Source organism: Lemur catta, chromosome 1 (assembly GCF_020740605.2).
Source record: "Lemur catta isolate mLemCat1 chromosome 1, mLemCat1.pri, whole genome shotgun sequence".
NCBI classification, from domain to species: Eukaryota; Metazoa; Chordata; class Mammalia; order Primates; family Lemuridae; genus Lemur; species Lemur catta.
The window spans coordinates 195,271,788-195,296,713 of record NC_059128.1 but is presented as its reverse complement, the minus strand read 5'-3'; the positions used below and the strand labels follow the sequence as shown (position 1 = coordinate 195,296,713).

At 35.4% G+C, this 24,926-nt stretch overlaps 1 protein-coding gene across 1 annotated transcript in view; it reads right to left on the bottom strand.

The window, feature by feature from the left end:
* The window catches only part of LOC123641711, a 32,029-nt gene extending 7,375 nt beyond the window's left edge, over positions 1 to 24,654 (bottom strand). Inside the window, exons 1-4 of the mRNA XM_045556633.1 lie at positions 24,398 to 24,654; positions 17,669 to 17,816; positions 13,612 to 13,705; positions 7,723 to 7,841 (exon numbers count right to left, since the gene is read on the bottom strand). Coding sequence (XP_045412589.1) covers positions 7,723 to 7,841; positions 13,612 to 13,705; positions 17,669 to 17,816; positions 24,398 to 24,408 — 372 coding nt within the window. The 5' untranslated portion in view covers positions 24,409 to 24,654. The remainder of the gene's footprint in view (positions 1 to 7,722; positions 7,842 to 13,611; positions 13,706 to 17,668; positions 17,817 to 24,397) is intronic.
* Between the last annotated feature and the right edge of the window lie 272 nt (positions 24,655 to 24,926).

Here is a 24,926-nt window from a genome sequence, read left to right as displayed (position 1 = left end):
CTTACCCATGCTGCTTGCCTAGGAGTGGCCCCACCCTCCCCGGTAGCAGGGCCAAGGCACCATTTTGAGAGTTTAATGTTGGGCTGCATCCTGCCTTCAGGCCAAGTGTGAGCTTATGCAGCTGCAGCCACCACCCAGCTAGGGAAGACAGGGGAGACCAAGCTCTCCTACACATCCTTAGGACAATATCCATTGCCCTGCTATGGGGTAGCTATGGGACTGGAACTAGCCTGTCCGATCTATCGAAGCTACCAACAACACCAACATGGACCACTTGTGTCCCACTGGGAGGCTCTACCACCACTACTTCCACCACCCACATCACACCAGCTGCCCAGGAGCCTGAGAACCTGCTCACACATTCAGCCCATTGCTTCCACTACTAGCATCTGAGCAAGTCACATGGAGATCCAAGAATCAGCCCTCCAGAAGCCACTAACACAGGTACCAGCATAAGATGCTCTGAGGCCTAAAAACAGGCAAATTGAGCTCACTTCTGCCACCACCAGGGCCTGAAGACTGGCTCATGTGGTGTCCAAGTCCCCAGCAAAACTTCACCACAGCCTCAACTAATAACTACACCTTAAGTCACTGAGGAAATTACAGATACCACCGACCCTGCCAAAGAAATCATGCAAAGATCACACTACTGCAGGCACCCAAAATCAAAGCCAAAGTGTCCTACTCAACCAACAACACATATACATCTTCAGGAAAAAATTCTTCCTTATGAAATCAATTTCAAAAAAAAATTGGAGCAAGCAGCTGCTATACCAGATGCACAGATATCAATGGAAATACACAGGAAACATAAAAAAGCAAGGAAATATGACACCAGCAAAGGACCGCAATTGTTCAGCAATGGATCCCATCAAAAATAATTCCTCAAAATGCCATATAAAGAATTCAAAATGTTGTTTTAAAGAAGCTCAAAGAGATGCAAAAGAAATCTGAGAACCAATACTAAGAAATCAGAAAATCAATTCAGGATATAAATGAAAAATTTACAAGGAGATAGATATCTTAAAAACAAAGCAAGACAAAATAAATGGAAAATCTGGAACTAAAATATTCATTGATGGAAATACATCAAAGCTGTCAAGATGGCTGGGACTACATAAACTAAATAAACACATGCATTATCGATATTCCCAAGGAGTAAGAAAGATTTAAGAAGTTCAGAAAACCCATTGAAGGAAATAATCAGTAAAAACATCCCAAGTCTAGCAAGAGTGTTAGACATCTGGATACAGGAGGCCCAATGATCCCCAAGCAATTACATTTCAGAAAGGACTTCACCACAGCATATTATAATCAGAATGTCTAAAGTCAAAGTGAAAAATAATTTTTAAATTAGCAAGATAAAGGCATCCAGTCGCCTACAAAGGAAACCCCATCAGACAAACAGTGGGCATCTCAGCAGAAACTGTACAGGCTAGAAAAGAATGGGATGGCATTTTCAAAGTGTTGAAAGAAAAAAAAACTGTCAGTCAAGAATTTTATATCCTGTCAGAATAAGCTTCATAAGTGAAGAAGAAATAGTCTTTCCCAGATAAGCAAATGCTGAGAGAATTCATCACCACTAGATCAACCCTACAGGAAATGCTCAAAGGGATCTTAAACATGGAAACAAAAGGTCAGTATTCACCATCATGAAAACATAAACTCGCAAATCTTACAGAACAATCACACAAACAAGGAAAAGAAAAGAATCAAATGACAACATGGCAGAAGTTCATCAAACCACAAAGACAAAAAGACAGAGAAAAATAAAGAAACAACGAATTTATAAAACAACTAGAAAATAATTAACAATATAACAGAAACAAAGCCTCACATATCAATATTAACTTTGAACATAAATGTATTAAATGCTCCACTTAAAAGATACAGATTGTTAGGATAGATAGAAAAAACATGATCCAACTATATGCTCTTACAAGAAACTCACCTTACCTGTAAAGATACATATACTGAAATATCTTTTTCCACTCATTACTAAAAGTAAAAGCATAGAAAAAGATAGTCAACATAAATGGAAACCAAAATCAAGGAGTAGCTATACTTAAATCAGATAAAACAGACTTTAAACCGAAAACAGTAAAAAAAGACAAAGAGGATCATTACATAACAATAAAGTGATCAATTCAGCAAGAGGATATAACAATCGTTAGTATATATGTACCCAACATTGGAGCACCTAGATTCAGAAAACAAATATGACTAGACCTAAAGAAGAGACAAACAATAATACAATAATAGTGGAGGACTTCAACATCCCACTCACAGCACTAGACAGATTATTGAGACAGAAAATCTCAGAAATATTGGACTTAATTTGGACTAGACAAAATGACTTCAGACATTTACAGAACATTCTGCTCAATAACTACAGAATCAGAATACACATTCTTTTCAACACAAGGAATGTTCTTCAAGATAGACCACATGTTAGGCCACAAAACAAATCTTAACAAATTTTTTAAAATCTAAATCACATCAAGTATCTTCTTAGACTACAGTGGAATAAAGCTAGAAATCAATACAAAGAGAAAATCTCAAAACTATACAAATATATAGAAATTAAATAACATGCCCCTGAATGATCACTTGGTCAACAAATAAATTAAGATGGAAATTTTTAAAATTTTTGAAAAGAATAAAAATGAAAACATAACATACCAAAACCTCTGGGATATAGCAAAAGCAATGCTAATAAGAAAGTTTATAGCATTGAATGCCTATAGCAAAAGAGTAGAAATATCACAAGTTAACTACTTAATATCACACCTCAAGGAACTAGAAAAAAAAGAACAAACCAAATCGAAAGTTAACAGAAAAAAAGAAATAAAGATTATAGCAAAACTACATGAAATAGAGTATAACAACAACAACAAAAACCAATATAAAGTATCAACAAAATTAAAAGTTGGTTCCTCAAAAAGATAAATAAAATTCATAAATGACTAGTTAGACTAACCAAGAAAAGAACAGAGAAGAACCAAATAAACAAAATCAGAAATCAAAAAGGAGATGTTACAACGGATACTACAGAAATACAATCAATCATCAGAGACTATTATGGACAACTATATGTTCACAAACTAGAAAACCTAGAGAAAATGGATAAATTCCTAGAAACATATACCCCCTTGAGATTGAACAAGGAAGAAATAGAACTCCTGAGCAGAGCTATAATGAGTAGCGAGATTAAATCAGTAATAAAAAATCTCCCAACAGAAGAAAGCTCAGGACCAGATGGATTCACAGCTGAATTTTACTACACATACAAAGAAGTACTAATAGCAATCCCGAAACTGTTCCAAAAATGTGAGGAAAAGAAAATTCTCCCTAACTCATTCTATGATGCCAGAATCACCCTGTTACCAAAACCAGACAAGGACAACCAAAAAAGAAAACTACAGGCAAATGTCTCTGATTAACATATATGCACAAATCCTCAACAAAATACTAGCAAATAGAAGCAAATAGAATCCAATTTGATAGAATCCTAGCACATTATAGGCGGTTTTATACCAGAAATGCAAGGAAGGCTCAATATAAGCAAGTCAATACATGTGATATATCACATAAACAGAAGTAAGAACAAAAACCATATGATCATCTCAATAGATGCAGAAAAAGCATTTGGTAAAATTCATCATCCCTTCGTGATAAAAATTCTCAAGAAACTAGGCATAGAAGGAACATATCTCAAAATAAGAAAGGCTATATATGCCAAATCCACAGCCAATATCATACTGAATGGGGAAAAGTTGAAATGATTCCCTGTAAGAACTGGAACAAGAAAAAGATGCCCAGTTTCAAAACTTTTATTGAACATAATACTGGAAGTCATAGCCAGAGCAATCAGGGAAGAGAAAAAAATAAAAGGTATCCGAATTGGAAAAGAGGAAGTAAAATTATGCCTGTTCACTGATGATATGATCTTAGATCTAGAAAACTCTAAATATTCCACCAAAAAGCTCAATTCAGTAAAGTTTCAGGACACAAAATATATAGAAATCAGTAGTGTTTCTATACACCAGTAACAATCTACCCAAGAACCAAATCAAGAAGGCAATCCCATTTACATAATTACAAATAAAACTAAAATACCTAGGAATATTTCTAATCAAGGAGGAAGAAGAGCTCTACAAGTAAAACTACAAAACACTGATGGAAAAAATACAGATGACAACAACAAATGGAAAAATATCTCATGTTCATGAATTGGAAGAATTAATATCTTTAAAATGACCATATTGTCCAAAGCAATCTACAGGTTCAATGTAATCCCTATCAAAATACCAATCTCATTTTTTTGCAGAATTGGAAAAAATAATTCTGAAGTTCAAATGTAACCAAAAAAAGGGCCCAAATAGCCAAAACAATTTTGAGCAAGAAAACCAAAGCTGAAAGGATCACATCGCCTGACTTCAAATTATACTATAAGGCATTAGTAACCAAACCAGCATGGTACTTGTATAAAAATAGACACATAGATCAATGCAACAGAATAGAAAACTCAGAAATAAAGCCACATACAGTCACTGATCTTTGACAAAGTTGACAAGAACATACACTGGGGAAAGGACACCCTTTTCAATAAATGGTGCTGGGAATATTGGATTGCCATAAGTAGGAGAATGAAACTGGGCCCCTATCTCTTACCATATACAAAAATCAACTCAAGATGGATTAAAGACTTAAATTTATGATCTGAAGCTATAAAAAATACTAGAAGAAAATATAAGAAAAACTCTTCCGAACATTGGTCTAGGCAAAGAATTCATGACAAAGACCTCAGAAGCACAGGCAGAAAAGCAAAAATAGACAAATGGGACTTAATTAAACTACAAAACTTCTGCACAGCAAAAAAAATAATCAACAGAGTGAACAGACAATCTATACAATGTAAGAAAATATTCACAAACTATGCCTCTGACAGAAGACTAATATCCAGAATTTACAAGGAATTCTATCAACTCTACAATAGGAACAAAAACCCCAATAATCGCATTAAAAACTGGGTTAAGAAAAGCAATAGACCGTTTTTAAAACAAGACAAATGGCCAATAAGCATATGAAAACATGTTCATTGTCAGTGAAATGTTAACCATCAGAGAAATACAAATTAAAACCACAATGTGATATCACTTATCACCAATCAAGCTATTATTAAAAAGACAAAAAATAACAGATACTGGCGAGGATGTGGAGAAAAGGGAACTCTTATACATTGTTGGTGGGACTGTAAATCAGTGCAACCTCTATGGAAAACAGTATGGAGATTTCTCAAAAAACTAAAAATAAAATTGTATTACAATCCAGCAATCTCACTGCTGCATATCTCTCTAAAGGAAATGAAATCAATATATAAAATGATAACTACCCTTGTATGTTTATCACGGCACTATTCACAATGGCAAAAATATGGAGTCAACCTAAGTGTCCATCAACAGACACTGGATAAAGGAAAGGTGGGGCATATATACATATACATACATATATATATAATGGAATACTATTAAGTCATAAAAAATGGAATCATGTCTTTTGCAACAACATGAATAGAACTGGAGGCTGTTATCTTAAGTGGAACAACTTAGGCACAGAAAGAGAAATACCACCGTGTTCTCACTTATAAGTGGTAGCTAAATAATGTGTACACATTGAAGCAGAGTGTAGAATGACAGACAATGGAGACTCAGAGGGTGAAGAGGGGTTGAGGAAGGGAGGTTGCTTGGTGGGTACAGTGTGTTTTGCTCCAGTAATTCCCTGATTCTTGCACTGAAGGCTCTGACTTAACCACAATGCAATTCATCAATGTAGCAAAATTGCACATGTATCCCATGAATATATATAAATAAAAAATAAATTTACAAAAAAAAAATAAATAAAAGAAAAAAGAATCAAAGTCAAGAAAAAAGGTGAAAGCTATGACTTTGTTTAAAGTAACTAGGGATGCATATTTTAAAATGACTTGACATATTTCAAAGGTAGTGAATATTTTATTTTTACTTTTAACATCAGTCAACTTTGATGTAAAAGACATTAAAACCACTTTCAGTGGTAGCATTACTCTTGTAAACTCCATTCCTAAAAGTCAACTTTTTAATTTCCATATTTTAGCATTAATTTCCATCAAGAAAAATATTAAATAGAATGACAATTCCTTTTTTAAAACTTTGAAGCCAAATAATTTACTATTTTTAAGGAAATATAGATATCTCTTTTTTAGAAAGATTATTAAGGTCTTAGTATTTTTAGGCATTATACGTTATAAATTTTGATGCTTGAAGTTTCATTTTCCAAAAGTATAAAAGGTCTTTAAAATAAAACTTAAGAAACAATAATAGATTATATATATCTCTATAAACCAAATGTCACCTTCTTAGAGAATATTTTTTTATTTACCACTACTTCCCAATTTACTTTTCTATGATACTTTAGGGTTTATTTAGCCATTCTCTTACAGTGTGGTTTTTGAAAGGCCAATTAAGTTTTCTATGATAGTTTATTAGCAAGGCTCCATTGACCTTGACAGTATACCCATGGTATAAATTGCCACTATAAAGAATGAATGCATATATACACCAAAATGATCACTTCTAAAGAAAGTCCTGGCAGTGGATGCCAAAGCCTTAGGTGTATCGTTTAAATTTTTAAAGAGTAGAATGTATCCATTCATTATATATGAATAATTCAAAATCAATTTAAAAAGAAAAGAAAGCTCCATACTGGGACACAGTATTATATTTTAATGTCTTCCACTAACAAATTGTTTAACTTTGGGTAAATCATTTATCCTTCTGGACTTCCTTTTCCTTTCTGAAAAGAAGGAATTTAGACCAGACTCTCTCTCAAACCCCTTACCATCCTCCAATTTTATAATTCTGTCACATACAAGTCAGTGAAGCCACCTTGAGATACGAACAAGGAGCTTTTAAACTCAGGTTCATTTATGAAGCCTTCCTAATATCTTCAAGTATAATTCAATCACTTCAAAAAACACAAATATTGGCATCCCCCACTTTGTGAAGAAGTTGATTTACTATTTTATTGCTACCAACACTTGTCTTTCCCCGCTAAATCTTCAGTCCTCTGCCTAACATGACTGCATCCAACTGGTATTAGAAGCTTGAGTAGTCATAGCCCCACAGCTTTGTGGTGGTCAGGCTGACTAATTGCAAGGGCTGTATCAATACTGGTGGCTCAGTCAGCTGGGTGATCTTCAGCACCAAGAAATCACAACCTATATCCTTCAGCAGTGAAAAAAATTGATTTGCTCCAGGATAGCACCATTTAGACCAAGCTTGCTGTACCAGCTGGTCAAAACTTTTTCCCTGATGCATTATTCAAAGGATTACAGATTGCATCATATACTCATTGATTTGGGTCATTATCCAACATTTTACATTTATTATTATTAAAACGAACAGTTTTGTTCTCAGTAATTTTAATGTTTTTCCAAAGTTCAGCAATATTAGGTTAAAATAAAGATTAGAAAATATGAAACAAGTCATGTTGAATAGAAGGGTGGAAAGAAATAAATGGTGAAGCCCAAGCACCATGAGTTTTAGAGAAAGCTCTGAAGAGGTGCTTAAAGTTTTGCTATTTATGCTGGTAATCACCCTTTTAAAAAAAAAAAAAAACAAGGTGTAATAATTTAATCAATGGGGAAAATAGGCTTTTTTTTTTTTTTTTTAAAGCTCTCACCTTGCAGTCCTCCCAGTTTTCTTGTAGCCATGTTTCCCATTTGCTTTTTTCGAGAACTCTTTTCCTTGGAGGCAAGGCACACTCTTCCTGTCTGAACAGTAATTCTTCCTCAGAGGGGCCTAGGCAAAGGTCGCAAGGTGAGATCTTGGAAGTAGATTTAGGGGGACAGGACTGACATCTTCTCTTGGTATTTGGCCAGTCATCTGAAACTTCCACGTGATACTGGAATTCAGGAAAACATGACTTGACCCACATAGTGTGAGCAGTAACAAAATGTGATTTAACACACTCCTGTTTGCCTAACCCAGTTGGGGGAGGGTGGGGATAGAGAAGGACCTCAGACTTTTTCCTAATTGTTGAAAATCATTATTCTTAAAATTTGCTGAAAAACTTCCCTCTCATATCTTCTACACAAAATAGAGCTAAACCTCTGATTTGAAAATACTATTAATAAATCTGATTCATAGGCATGGCAATAATAATCAAGAGATGATTATTAAATATCTAACCAAAATATCTAACCACTCGATTTCCTCATTTCTGCCCCGGCTGCAGGAAGCCTGTGGCTGTGTCTGGCGGGCTTACTGCCCAGGCCCTCTCATCGCGAGGTGAGTGATGCAAGAAAGAGGAAACAGCAAATGAATCCGCAATGTTATTTCTTTTTCATCTGTTTTGCTTTTTCGAAAAGTGGAAAGTGAATATGGTTAGAAAAAAATTAAGGTTGTAGATTATTTAAATTTAAATTATATTTATGCTATCTGCTATCTAGGTTTCTACAGACGACTGAGAGTTAGCTTTAGCTTGAATTTTCACATATAGATTTCTTTTTAAATCTAACACATCACTAGGAAAAATGTGACAGTTAAAAAATAAAATATCTGTGCTTTTTTGGACTACCTTAAATTCTGGGCATACATTTTGAGGTTCAGAGATAATTTGATGATTTCTAGAGCAATTAAAAGGAGAGAAGAGTTATGTCTATTAATGGCAGGGAAAAAAATCAACATTTAGAATTAATTTTTAACACTGCATAAATTATTTCTGGCCCAGACAAGTGAGAAAAATCACTAGCATAGAGACTTTAATCTTCATATAATTCCCTCTTAGGGGATTGTAAAGTAATTCCTGGTTTTCTCTTTCTTTTGTCTGTCAGTTCAGTTCAACCTCATCCTATCAGTTTTCCCCTTGAGAATCTGACCCTTTTCTATGTCCAGGTCCTTATGTCTTCTTACCTGAACTGTAACTACTTTCTCTTGGATCTCCTTGCTTATAATCTTCTTTCCTCCAAGACAAATGACACAAGCTGTCATCCAACCATCCCCAAACGCAGCTTTTACCATAGGACGCACTGCTTAAAACATTTCAGAAATTTCTTCTTGCCTGAAAATCCTACCTTGTCAAGCAAGGCCATCCACACTGTTACCGAAATTGACATTTTTAAACTCATTTCCCACTATTTTCCAACCTTATCATCCTTCAAATAAGGTTGTACAAAATTTCCAGAGTTAGGGAAAGAATGTCCCGTTTCAAGTCTAGAGTTGGGTTATATAGGTAACTATGTGACTCCTGAGGACTCATTTTAATTTCCTCAGCTTCAGTTTTCCATAGCTACAAAAGTATGGGGAAGGCCTGAATCAAGAGCCCAATGTGAGCTGAATTTAGTGACAAAACATGTTTGTTTGGCATTCATAGTGCTTTATAAAAATACTGATTTCTAATACTCTTAGACCAGCATATGCTTTCTTATTGCCATAGGCCCCTGCACTCTCTATTGTGCTACCCCAGGCAAACTTTACTCTGTTATGATGTCAGCCAGGCCCCTGAAAGCAAACCCCACAACTCTAACACGTTGTATTTATAAGTCATACTGGTACCCTTTGCATGCACTTTCTCTACTCCGTTTTTCTGGAATGTATGACTCCCTCATTTCAAAGGTAAAAGAACACAGGAAAAGGAAATTGAAGACATCAAAAACAAACTTGGCTTTTGTGACATGATCACTTTTGTGACATGTTTCCTTTTGTGAACTGTGATGGAAAGTAATGAGTTCATTTGTGAAGGGTTTAGGGAAGGCAATAAGAGAAAGAGTCCAATATTTCATTATTTTGATGCAAGCATCAGTTCTTTCACCAGCTGTAGGTGGGGGCCAAGGTATAGTCTGCCCTTTCAAGCATTTCTCTCATAATAGACTATACTATTGCCACCGAGGAGATCCTTTGACCTTGAATGTGGTGGTATCATAACAGATTTACAAATAAAATATCTTCATGTTAAGAAATGATCTTCTTCATCAATAAGGATGATTGGAGTTAAAAATCATGGAAGTGGAAAACCTAATTGACCAGAGAAACCTTCAGGCTATATTGTTTTTCAACCCCCACCCAAATTTGGTAGCTTTCTCTGTGCACTAGATACCCCAGAGTTATTAAACTCTGCCCTGTTGTTTGTCTGAGTGCTATTGATCCTCTCTGCTCTTTTAATTATTTCTTTTTAAAGTAGTTTTCAATGATTTCCTTGAAGTTGGAGGCCGAAGGTCACTTCCACTGTGCGGAGTTGTATTAAACTGGCTTTTTTTGTTGTTGTTTACTCAGACTTGGTTGGTAATTGAAGGTATATCTTAGCAGCTGAACTATAGTCTGGAATATCTGACATCCCAGCGATGTTGGCTTTCAACTGCTACCTCTGAGTTTGTTCTTTGTCCCCTCACTAGATTTGTAACTCCTAACAGCAGTCACTGAATTAACTTGCTGTGGTATTTTCACACAGAAAGAATCTATTCTTTCAAAGAATTCTGCCAACAGTTTACTCTTTTGCTTCATTTTATTGGGAAAAGTTAAAGTCAGTCTTGATCTGGCAATCAAAGCCTTGGGTAATTGCTGTTTATAACACATCAGATAACCTTTCCTTTCTTATGAACTCTCCCTGGATGTACAATTGAGGCAATTGAGATCAACTGAAGTAGCGTTGATGGGCGTTTGAGGATCTAATCTACAAGGAGGGTAATTCTTATCAGAACGCTTTTGAAAAGCACTTGTTCTCCATCTCACAAAGCAAACTTAAACAAAATTAAGAGCAATAAAGAAAAGACATCTATTTTCTCCATGATTTGAGGTAATGGGATTTTCCCAATGTTTTCCATTTCCTAGATCATGCTCTGTTCCTTTTATGACTAGTCACTTACGAGAGACTGGGTGCTGTTAATGATCTGTGGAAGGAAAACGCGCCTTTATCTCTGCACAGCAATGATGTCCTCTGCATGAATGGCCACCGCGGTCGTCATGCGGGATTGGTTTTGCTGAGTGATGACCTCAGCACATAACTTGGCCACTGAAGTTACAGAGGGAGGGAGACCTCTGGACCCTTTTTGTATGAGCTCATTTTCAGTTTACTCTCGCATTCTATTCCCTCGTCATCCCCTCCAATTTCTAAAGTTCTGCAGTTCTCCCTAAGCCTCCACCCTCACCTTGTACTCAGAATACAATCTCTTTTTGCCTTAGTATGGCTGCCACAATCATCAACCATACCCTCTTACACACACCTGCCAACATCCTTACTTTGTCAATCTTTTCACTTTCTCTTCAAATTTCTTCCTTCTCTCCCTCTCCTCAAACCTCTTAAACCAGTATTTCTTGTAGTAGGGCCCTCAGAAGATCTGCAACAGAATTTCCTCTGGTAATTTTTAACAAATGTAGATTTCAGGACCCTACCACATGCTATTAATAACTACATCAGATTCTTTGGAAGTAGGGCCTGGGCATCTGCAGTTTTATATACTCAAGGTGATTTCTCCACACAGTAAAGTTGAAGAACCAAATTGAATACTGCCCACTTCAGCCTATGGCATGGCTTTCTCTTCCTTTTGCTAGAGGACTCCTTACCCATGTGACACACTCAGCCCCTTCCTCTGGTCTCCCTCCTTCCTAATTCCCCACAATTTCTTACTCTTTAAAAAAGTATTCTCTCTAAGGTCCTCAAAGAACAAATCTAATTCATCCCTAGTAATACTATCTACTCACATTTAAAAAATAGGAGTCAGTGCTTAGCTGCATATGGAGTTGATAGAGTTAAAGTATAAGAACATATTTTACTGTTTGAGAAAATGATGCTTTTCAGTCTCTTTTCCCTTGTCAACTAAGTTTGAATGAAAGAAGACAGGCATCATATGGGTAAAGTAATGCCACTGAGAGGGGGAAATGATCAGATAAATATATCTCAAGCCACTTTTTCTAAATCAGTAGTACAATATAAAATATTACTGCAAGTTTGTAAACGCAGATAGAAGATAGCCAAGATATTTGATGTTCTATAAAGACTAAACACTTACTGAAATGGGAATTATATCTAATATTATTTTGTTGGCTTATGGGAATGCAGAAAAGATGTGAGAAATGCATGGTCCCTATTCTTACAGAATTTATAGTCTATTGAAAACTGCATATTGAAATCAAATACCATGTATATCAAAGACTACTGATAACAGTTCTTCATACTGTCATACTAGTACACTTGAAAAATCTGATAGCCTAAAAAAGTAATAGCAAAACATAATTTACTATTCTACAAAATTTAAAATGCTGTGTGAAAATATGAAATGAGACTACCTGGTTTATTTAGTGTGATGGTTAATTTTAGGTGTCAACTTGACTCAATTAAGGGATAGACAGATAACTGGTAAAACATTACTTCTGGGTATCTCTGAGGGTATTAACTTCTAGAAACATCTTCACAGACATACCCTAAAATAATACTTTACCAGTTTATCCCTAATTCACCCAGGTTGACATCTAAAATGCACTGTCACGTCTATGAAGGTATTTGTAGGAGAGATTAGCGTTTGAATCAGCAGGCTGAGTAAAGATTTGCCCTCACCAATGCGGGTGGATATTATCCCATCCACTGAGGGCCCTCACAGAACAGGAAGGTAGAGAAAGGATGAATTCACTCTCTCTTTTGGAGCTGGGACATCCATCTTTCCTGTCCTTGGACATCAGTACTCCAGGTTCTCCGGCCTTTGGACCTTGGGACTGTCCAACCACCCCTCACCCCTGGTTTTCAGGCCTTCAGCCTTCAGTCTGAGTCTGAAGGTCTGAGAATCAGGGGAGCTGAATTACACCACTGCCTTCCCTAATTCTTTAGCTTGCAGACAGCGTATCATAGGCCTTCTCAGTCTCCATAATCACATTATTCCTACAGTAAATCTATCTCTCTCACAATATATAGATAGATATAGGTATAGATAGATATATCCTGTTGGTTCCATTTCTCTGGACAACCCTAACACATTTAGATGTTCTTCTGACCCTTTTGGAAGAACAATATAGGATTAAATCAACTTAAAGTCATCAATTGAAGTAATAGTGTTATTCATGATCATGAAAATAGTAAATAAACTAAATTTCCAACAAGGATCATTGTTAAAAACATATAATGGTAGTCATATGATGGAAAACTGTGCAACCTTTAAAAGTATTTTTGGGTAACCATTAATGGCATGAAAGAAATACAATATCACTCACATTAAGTGAAAAAACTCAAGAAACAAAATTATACATAAAAAAGTACATTATATATGGTTTACAATAAAAGACTAAATGGAAATAAAAGTCACAGTAGTTATTTCTGTATAGTTGGTTTACAGATTCTTCTTTACCTTTCTATTTTTTTCCAATATTTAATACTGAACATTAATTATTTATATATTCCGTTATAACAATATGCTTTTAAAGGTGGCTTCCCTATATCAACAATTCTATGGTCCTATAAAAGGAAATTTTTTATCTTCAAATAATATATTTTTTCTTCTAGTAATATCTTTTAATTCACAAAAATTCTACTCAGGGCATGTACATATAGAATATACACATAGAATATACACACTCATTCTTTTACCTTCTCTTACTCTTGGGCAACGCAGTTGACTTCCTTGAATGTCATGTTGTTCTACCTTGTGCCAAGTGAGGTACTTACAAGAATCTGATGGAAGCTTTAAAATAAGAGAGAAGAGAAATATCATCTGGCAACATATAATTCATTTACTTCTGTGTGTAAAATAATGCAAATCTATGCCAAAAATTTATCCAAATCAAACTCCAAGTATCTCATGATGTGCTCGTGGAAGTCATCTTAGTCCAATCTAAATTATGTATTCTTATTCAACTTTGCATCCCCAACACCTGCAACTGATTTATGTTTGATGGTAAATGACAGTGTGAATAAATACATGTACCCATTAGTGAATCCACTTTCCACCAGCTCTGATAAATCATCCTTTAATATTTATTGAGTATCTCATAAGAAACTCTTTTCATTTTAGAACAATTCTAATTTTTTAAGATCTCTTCATCACCCTCTAACTTGCTCCAATTGTACAAGTTCTGCCCTTTTGAGGCCACACAGAAGAATCCCTCCACATGTGATTACTCTTTTTTAAATGTTTGATAACAGTTGTCATCTTCTTCCTAAATCATTTAGTTGTTACTCACAGATCATAGTTTATAAATTATTAAATATTCTGGTAGTTATCCTTGGGAAGAGTTCCAATTTATTAACACTGCTCTTAAAATGTATAGTCAGCATCTAAACTGTGGTATATGTATACCATGGAGTACTACTCAGCTATAAGAAATAACAATGATACGACATCTCTTTGGTTCTCCTGGAGAGAACTGGAACCCATTATATTAAGTGAAGTATTCAAAGAATGGAAAACCAAGCATCACACGTACTCACCAGAAAACTGGTTTCCCTGATCATCACCTAAAAGCACATCGGGGAAGGATACCAATTGGATATCAGACTGAGATGGGGGGTGGGGGAGGGGATGGGTGTATGCCTACATGACGAGTGCGTTGCACACCCTCTGGGGAATGGTCATGCTTGAAGGTGCTAACTCGGGGAGGTTGGGGGTGGGGCGGGAGGGGATGGAGGTATGACTACATGGTGAGTGCCAGGCGCACTGTCTGGAGAATGGACGCGCTTGAGGCTCTGACTCAGGGGCATGGGCGGGACATGGACAATGTATATAACCTGAACTTATGTACCCCCATGATGAGCTGAAAAAAAAAATATATATATATAGCCAGCATCAAATGAAATATCTCAGTATGGCCATCTTCCTTGTTCTGGAAAGGATATTACTGAAAAGAATGCATGCCAAGATCACATTTGGGGCAATTTTATATTATTTATTAATATTGAGGTTATAGTCAATCAAAATTCCCAGTATTTTATATAACTTATGATCATTTCAAAGTTAACACAAACAAAAGGCATATTACTTGAAAAAATATTATGTTAAATACTTTTACATTGGTTCATTCTTCTGTTAACCAGTGTTATACATATGTACAAACAAACCCAGAATATTTGGTTTAAAAAATGTCGTTAAAGTATTTGGAGCACTGTGTTCTAACTGAGCAGCATTTCGCATATTTTATGCTTAGCTTGAGCTATAAATTTTTGTAATAATTCAAACACAAAGAACTTTTCCACCATTAAACAAGCTTATAGGACTCTGGATTAAACCAAGTTAAGCATTTCTCTTTACTACCATATTTCTCAGAATTTTTAATATATTAATATACATTGATTGTAAGTCTATACTAGGAAGTGTTTCCTCCAGCTTTTAAACCATACAAACTTTTTTTTTTTTTTTTTTTGAGACAGAGTCTCGCTCTGTTTCCTGGGCTAGAGTGCCGTGGCATCATCCTAGCTCACAGCAACCTCAAACTCCTGGGCTCAAGCAATCCTCCTGCCTCAGCCTCCCGAGTAGCTGGGATACAGGCATGTGCCACCATGCCCGGCTAATTTTTTCTATATATATTTAGTTGCCCATATAATTTCTTTCTATTTTTAGTAGAGATGGGGTCTCGCTCTTGCTCAGGCTGGTCTCGAACTCCTGAGCTCAAACGATCCACCCACCTCAGCCTCCCAAGTGCTAGGATTACAAGCGTGAGCCACTGAGCCCGGCCCATACAAACTTTTCTTCTTGGAGCAACACATGGCACTCTACATTCTGTACAGCAGAATCTGGAAAAAACTCTTCCAACATAAGAGGAAGAGGTGACTTTTTAATAATAAATTAACTTTGATCTTTTAGCTTCATTACTGATTCATTGAATCACCTTGGTTGTTCAGCAAATATCCCAATACCTTCATTTAAGAAATAGAACTAGTAACAGAAGTTCTCTGCCTTATTAACAGTAACACAAAAAGTTAATTACTGCTTCAGCAATTCTTTGAGATATTCTGAGGATTTGCTAATGTGCTTTCAAGGAATTAGCTCATCCTTTTGAACTATTCTTTAAAAAAAAAACAACAATGAACACAAACATATTTTAGGTGATTAAGGCAGCAGTCCCCAAGCTTTTTGGCACCAGGGACCAGTTTCATTGAAGACAACATTTCCACAAATGCTGGGGATGGTTTTGGGATGATTCAAGCACATTACATTCATTGCAGTCAAATCTCTGCTAATGATAATCTGTATTTGCAGCCACTCCCCAGTGCTAGCATCACCGCCTCAGATCATCAGGCATTAGATTCTCATAAGGGGTGCACTACCTAGATCCCTCCCATGCACAGTTTACAGTAGGGTTCGTGCTCCTATGAGAATCCAATGTCACCACTGATCTAATGGGAAGTGGAGCTTATGCATTGATGCCAGCAATGGGGAGTAGCTGTAAATACAAATGAAGCTTGGCCCACTGGGCCACCTGCTCATCCCCTGCTGTGCAACCCCATTCCTAACAGGCCACCAACTGGTACTGGTCCACAGCCTGGGGGGACTGCAGTATTAAGGACATAGCCCCCAAAATATTCTGGTTTATTACATGTTTACGGAAGCTTCTTTTCCAACATGTTATCTGCTTTTGGAATTTTTTTTCTTTCTTGCTTATATCACAGAATAAAAATTTCTTATAGGTTAAATTCCATGGGGTTGCCACACCCATTGCTTCTTTGTGCTATTTGATGAGGCTCATGTGGGGAAAAAAATAATCTAAGCTCAAGCTCTATTTGAAAGGAAGGTTTTCATTTTTTTTTACCTGACATCTAATTTTGTACAAAAACTTGTTTGTTTTTTAAAGGAGTTAAGTGGTAGATTTTGGAACTTCTGACATTGTAGGAAAATGAGCTGTTGCATGTTTTTGTTTATTTCTGTGTCAGGTTGTCAATGTGGTACAGGTGTGTGACTGTTGTTTCTTCCTAAAGGAATAGTGACTATTTTTGTGTTGCCCTGTTCTTTTTCCCTTGGTAATTCTGATGGACCAGTTGATTAATCCATTGATTCAACAAATATTTTTTGAAGCTAGTATGCTTCATTTCATTTTATTCATTTATTCAAAAATATGTATTGTACCACTGTTATGTGTCAGGTACTCTCTTGGGCATTGGGGACACAAAGTTGAATAAAATATGATAACTATGCTTGAAAAAATAATTTTTTATAATGTGAGAGGCAAACATATGAATAGCTCATCTTAATCCAATGGAATAGGTGGAGAAAATAGGAATGAAGGGAAGGAAGGAAAGGCATGCACTATTCTACTGAGATGGGTTAGAGAAAATGTCTTAGAAGTGGTCACTTTCAGAAAAAAAAATTTTTATCTTGTGGACAAAGAACATTCCATAAAGAAAGGAAAATAAATCTTAGACTAAGAGACAAAATTTAAACTCAGCAGGAGAAAGGAAGAGATGTCATTTTGGTTTCTGTGGTCTTTATCTTTCCTACTCATTTTCTCCTTCTTTGGTCTTCCTTCCTTCTCCCTAACATTTTTTTTTCCTCTCTGGATTGGGACTGAGAGTATCAACCTTTCATTGCCCCCTCCCCCCACAATTACAGGGGTAGGTTTAAAAAGCTCACATATTTATTTTAAAATGTTAAATATAAGATAAAGTACATTTGATAAATTTATCATTAGGTAAAGGGCTAATTAAAAATATTTACCAGGGATGATATTCCAGAGTCCAAACGTGGATGAAATGTTCTTCTGCTCCTTGACAGAGCTGACCGAGTGTGGGCTTTACTTGCATTGGAGTAGTACGATGAATTAGACGGACAAATCTCTGGACTACTTGTGTTTTGACCTGAGGAGCTAAGTGAAAAAAAATAAAGTGTTCATAAATCTCTTTTAAAGTCTTTAAATGTAAATACCTTTGTTCAAAACAACAGCACAGTATAAGCACAAACCTTTTCATTTAAAGGAGGAGTAAGTGATACCCTAGGTTTTACCTAAATCTTAGAAGGACTTTTACATTTTCTGTAGTCCTAAGCATAGTTTTATGCCTAACAGCTACTTACGACAAATTCCCCTCAAAGGTAAGGGCATTTACATAGACTGTGTGTCTTAGAAAAAGAAATCTAATAGTACACACAAATACACACACACACACTTATAAGATTCTAAGGAGTCCAGCCTTCATATTGGAATATCACTCCTAGTGGAACACAGCTGCAGATTTGGCACACACAAATGTCCTTAAACTCTCTATGGGTCTCCCCATGAATGTGGGCCTTAAATTTGCCATGAAATTTACCCAAAACCTCTTATATTTCCTCAAGTTGGTGGCAAACAAATTAAAAAGTCAGATTAATTAATTTTAGTCACTTTTAAATACTACTTGACCATTTCTCTTAAAAACAGTTCAATTCTCACTGAATTCCTATTTTATATCACTGAAATGTAACACATCATTTCTTCATTCCTATACTGATTCTCTGGATTATTAGACAATGTTATTCTTATGATTTTCCCTTTTTCTTTAGCAATACTTATGTTTCTCTTTTTGTAATTGATGCTGTGCATTATTTTAAGCCAATAGTTTTAAAACAATATCTAAATATGCTTTTTGTGTTAAGTAAATAATAAAATGTGATATACGTATATCATGGAGTTCTACTCAGCCACAAAAAACAATGGTGATCTAGCACCTCTTGTATTATCTTGGATAGAGCTGGAACCCATTGTAAGTGTAGTATTACAAGAATGGAAAAACAAGAACCACATATACTCACCATCAAATTGGTTTTAACTGATCAACACTTAAGTGCACATATAGTAGTAACATTCATTGGGTGTCGGGAGATGGGAGGGGGAGGAGGGGATGGGTATATTCACACCTAATGGGTGCTCTGGGCACCGTCCAGGGGATGGACACTTTTAAAGCTCTGACTTGGATGGGGCAAGAACAATATATGTAACCTAAACATTTGTATCCCCATAATATGCTGAAATAAAAAATAAGTAAATAAACAGAAACTATATTTTATAGCACAGTTATGCCTCTATAGCAATTTTGCTTACAAGAAACTATACATTTCTTGTATATTGAGATTACCTTCATGAAGTACAATATAGAAATATCTTTTATTTTTCTCTTGTTAACTGAGCTAATACAGCAGAAGAGCATAGCCATTATATTCTAAAGTAGCATTATATTCTTTTTAAAAAGCACCATATTCTAAGAATGGTATTGTTGTGCCATTAAAAAGATAAGCTAACAATAATGCCCTAGGGGGTACAAATGTTTAGGTTACATATATTGCCTTTGCCCCACCCGAGTCAGAGCTTCAAGCGTGTCCATTCCCCAGATGCTGCACACCACACTCATTAGGTGTGAATATACCCAACCCCCCTGCCCCCCCACCTTCTGACACATATTATTAAGGAGAAAATTATTTTCCCATCTGCCACTAAATTAAAAAATCAAGAATTTGGTTCATTATGTGAAAAAGCCAGAAAATATATGCCTCTCGTATCTTTTCCACTGACTTTTTTGGTTCATTTGTCTCTATTAAAATGATGCTAGCCGTTTTTTGCCAAAATAAAATTGGGAAAATAAGGATAATGAACACGGCTAAATCTTTCTTCAGTGACTAGTGTATTGTGATTCCAGACTCCAGTGATGGTCATACAATGAGGGGTTGGGTTAACAGAATAACCTGGAAGGCTCCCTCCCTCTTGATTTTTAATCTGAAGTATGAGGAATGGTCTCATTCTGCTTATATTATATAATCTCCCTAAAGTAGGGCATCAACAAAAAAAGTTCACATGATTAAAAGATCTGATAAGAAATATCCAGTTGATTGGGTTTTCACTATGCCTTCTTGTGTAGTGCTGCAAGACTAAGCACATCAGCTGCAAAGTGAAATTAAATTTAAAAGTAAGTGAAAATTATCTCTTCGTCTTAGTTTACATTAGATATATTTCTGTCTTAAACTAGAACTTTTTATGGCGGTATCCTGATAACAACTAGGCATTTATTAATAATAGAAGGTAATTAAAACTTCGGTAATGCAAGCAAGGAGGCAGCTAACATCCCTACCATCTCTCTCCCTCTCCTCTTTTTTCTCTTTTTCTTTCTTTCTCTGTCTCCCTCCTCACCCCTTTCATTTTTTTCAGAATGAATTGAAAAATAAGTTAAAGAATGGTCAAGAGTTTCTGCTAAGAAGATTCCAAACAGTAGATGACCAGTCTGATTGTCTTTGAATATAAAATCCTTGTAGTCCCCAAATTCAGATTTCTTCCTGCACATTCTATTACTCTGGGCACCACACCAGGGTGCAGCGAAAAGAGGCAGTGTGCTGGGAGGACCTTGTGGTAAAAACCTCTGGGACATTCTCAAAATTTTCTTTGTTCTGTTATTTCTATCATAAATTTCATATGGAATTTTTCTTCAGTCTGCCTTTTTTTTTTTTTTGACAAATCTCAGCAAAACAAGATCATTTCTGATCCTTCAGTTTAAAAAAGAAAAGGAAAAATGGGGCATCTTCCAGATTATATAACAAACCCAATCTCCTGCTTCATCTACAACTGCCTAATGTGCACATCACTGAAGTCAAAACTGCAAGACCTGCCAGTCCTAGGAATCTGAGGAACAGCTCCTGCTGTGACCGTGGACAAGGCATTTAGCATCTCTGATTCTCAGTTCTTTATCCTTAACTTAGAAGATGATGTGGACTCGGCCTCAGTGATAGGATTTTTGGTTTGGTTTTGTTTTGTAACATTACTGCTATGATGACAACTAGTACTATTACTAAAATAACAATTTTATGGTTAACATTAATTGTACACTTGCCATGTGAGGCACTTTACTAAGAGCTTTACCTAGATTAACTCATTTAATCATTCCAATCACCTTAAGGAGGTGGGTACCATTATTATTTCAATTTTATACATGAGGAAATCGAGGTATAGAGAGATGGGGTAATTTTCCCAAGTTATGCTAGCAAATAACTAAGTGTTCTTTACCATTAGGATTCGAGTAAGATGCAGATAACTACTGTGATTCCTTAATAACTGTAGAGCCCTATCATTATTAGGATGTAGTTGTTATTAAGGAAATTATCATTAATATTTATTTTTCTTATTCTGATTGCTTCACTTAATCATGTATAAATAATTGCACTAGTTAATAGAACATGTAAATCTGTGCAGTTACTATTTACTAAAAACAAAAGTTAAGTCTTCAGTAGTAGAAGCTATGAGAACACCGTTCCAGATAACATCAAGCTGTTTTTAAAACCCTCCTACCTCCCCTCCCCAAAAGAAAATAAAACCAGACACATGCAGTTTAGTTGGTATATTGGTTTACTTGTTTTTAATCTTTCTGCCTGCAGTGAACAAACAGTTATCATAAATTACAAATCTAAACCTTTATGAAAGAGAAATTAATATTATTAATGTTCTAATATAAAGCTGCCATGGAGAAGGTGCCATGGCTAAAACTGTACAGCCTTTGCCAGCCGTGATTTATAGTTTCTCTAAAATAGGTGGCATTATCTGAATTGGCCATCTATTCTTGGTTTAAAGAAGAGGAGAATGGCTAACAAGAAGGAATCAGGTGAGCTGAGATTGCTGGATGAAAAACAACAATAATATAACTTATCAATTCATGAGCCCCTTTCATCAGAAGATCACAATGTCCTTTACAATCATGAATTTATAAGCCTCATAAATTGTCTGCAGCAACGGGTGCTATCTGTTTAATTAAAATGTCAAGTTGGTGATTATGTAACTTTGTAAGGCAAGTGAAGGAGGAAATGGCGGATGACCTAGTTTCTGAGGTGGGGTTGAGCTCTTAGTTGAATGAAGCTATGTTGGGCACACATCCTACAGAAGGCAAGGGAGCTCCTTTAACACACATACTGTCGTCAAAATAGTATTGAATATGACTCAATTTCTAAACATTCCATTTATATTCATTGCTTAATCATGAAAGCTTTGTATTTAGGAAGAAGGAAGGAAAGAATTCTCAATCATTTTTCAGTTAGCAAAGGGCAAACTCTCCCCAAACTCTCAATCTCCTCCTCCCCTCAAAAAAAATATTGAGTTAGGTTCTCAATCCAGTGAGATCTTGCTAAAGCCAGTTACTATGGGCCAGAAGAAAATTACCATGAATTCTAGAGCATTAAATTTGGATGAAAGGAGATAAAAATTCAGCCTCTTTGATTTCTTAGTTCATTCTTTTTTATTTTTTAAAACCCAGAATTCCTGTCCTCTCTATGCCTATATTTTATTCATTTGTAAAATGGGTGATGATTGTGCTACCCACATGCTAGAGATGGTAATGAGAGCATAGAAAGTACTTTCAATGGAATTCTTGTAAAATCAGGAAGAAGTCTGATATATGAAGCTATTAATTTCTGAGATGGCAAATTAGGTATACCAAATTTTTAAATTTGAAGATTATTGCTACTTTCTGATAGCTCTAAATTAAGTAAATTGAGTAAATAAAAGTATATCAATGAACCATTTCGAAAAGCTATCCAAAAAATATTTCAATTATCCCAAAGCCTAGGATTTCAACAAATGTATCTTAATTTATTTAGATTATTGATTCTGAAACTATACAACAATAAATTTTAATTTTGAAAATAGACAACTACAATTGTTTTTTTCTCTACTTCAGTCTGAATGAGCCAGGTTTTAATTTTATGTGATATAATTTTTATTCTTATAAATTTTGCAGGTCCATATTACTCCAGACCCATGCACATTCTTATAAACATTTATAGTCCCTCAAATTGAGGTACAACAAAAGTAAAAGAACAAACATCTATAATACTTTTCCGGAGGGAGAAGCCTATAAACACCAATAGCTACTAGTGGGTTCACTGACATTTATAGAAGAAAAAAATGTATTCAAATACCAGAAACAATGAAGATAGAGGAACTAAAATATTTCTATGTTCCTTCTACAAAATTATATTTGGAAAATTTTAAGACTTTATTGTAACAATATATATAGCTGCTGCTTAGGTGGTTTTTAATACTTGAGGAACATCTACTACTCCCTGCATTACAACTTTGAAAATTTAACCACATCCAACACTACAAGAGAGAAGAATATAGACACTAAAAGATAATATGTGATTGAGGTAGAACCTTCAAGCAGAGATAAAGCTATAAAATGCCAAATGAAATGAACTGTTTTAGGAAGGTGGTATGACAAAGATTCTTGTTTCAAGATGTACAGAAATGTGATTGAAAAAATACAGACACTAAAGAAGTTTTTCTTTTCTCCTTCCCTCCCTCTTTTCCAACCTCTCTTCCTTCCTTCTCCCTCCCTCTCTCCTTTCCTTCCTTCCTTTTTTCCTTTCACAATTTGAAAATTAAAATTTAAGTTGTTTCCTGGGTATTACCTTTTATACCATCTCTAAAATCGTTTTATAAAGATTTACTACGTAAAAAATAACAATACTGATAGTAAGGATCATTTTATATAGAACTCACAAATGCACCTCCTCTTGTTGTAGTGTGTTGAAGGATTTTAGCAAGTAGGGGAAAAAATGAAGTTTGTAATTCTGCACAGAACTTCTACCCATTTAAAAACTATTATTTCACATGGTAATTTCTCCAAATTATTACATATTTGGTTTTTAACATTAAAATCAACAAAATGCTTGACACTGCTTGAGATGTACACAGGTGGCTAACAAAAACAGAACTTCTATCACTCCTTTGATCTCTAATCCCCTACCTAAGCATGATTCCTCTCTTAACAGGTAGGAAATGGAAGCTATAAATAAGTTTCATACACTTTTATGAAACCACAATGCACTTAATCCTAAAAATTCAAGGTGCAAATTTCATTATTTTTAAAATGAGAGCCAGGTTATACACCAATATGAAGACAAAAAAATTTAAGAAATCTGTAAACCATCCAATTGTATATTATTTAATTATCAGCATGTTTTGGAAAACACTTGTGAGCTACAAAATTTAGGAGTGAGGAACAAGGTTTGGGTTTTGACATCTGTTTAATCTGATTTGTGGCTTTAATAAGATAGTGTAAGTCTTGTTTTTGTGATAATAATTTCATATAAATAGTAATAGACATTACCTTTCGGCTGTCTTATCTATTTTTCCCCTGAAATTTCCACCTGCTTTCTTTAAGAGTCTTGTGTTTCCACAGACATCACTAAAAGAGTAAGCCCACCTCTCTCTGTTACAACCATGATCACAGGAATTGCATTGCATTTGTAACCAGTTGCATAGTATTAGGGGAAAGGGTGGTAGTTGAGTTTGCTTCTCTCTTAAAGCAATAGTCATTAGTAAGGCAGGTTGCGTGACTTTACATGTTTAAATGAAATTTAATCTGGTAACATTATATCTATGTTTGGTTTTTTTCTCTCAAGTTATGACTAAGGTTACTTTTAATTTCATTTTCCTACCTTTCAGACATGTCTTGCGGGTGCAAAAAGTTCCTCTCGCCTTCATAAAGCTATTTTTCTGAAGACATTTTTCATCATGTTCCCTGGAGGGAATACGAGAGCAGTCTGCCAAGAATCTGCAGCCTCTTTTGGGGGTCTTCCATGGATTCACCGTGACCAAGGAAACAAGCTGTTACCTAGCAACGTGGCCCTTTAGGAGGTATTGTTACCAATCTCTTAGAGCTCATCAAAGGAATTCCTGTGCTCCTGGAACAGCTTTAACAGTGAACATTGTTTCCAGGGAGTTGTCTAAACTGTGGTATAACTGATCCTTGACTACAGAAACATAATGGTAGCAGAGGGAGTAAATATCTATAACAACCCTGGAAACTTTGCTGTCTTTAGGCCCATTATTTCTTGAATTATTTGCATCTGGCTTGGGTTTTGTTGAAGTGGTATTTGTTTAATATGTCCCTCAGTATTTAGTTTCTTGCTTCTCTTCTGTAGTGTCAGAACTAGAAGAAGCAGCAAAAGGGAAGGTATCTAATTC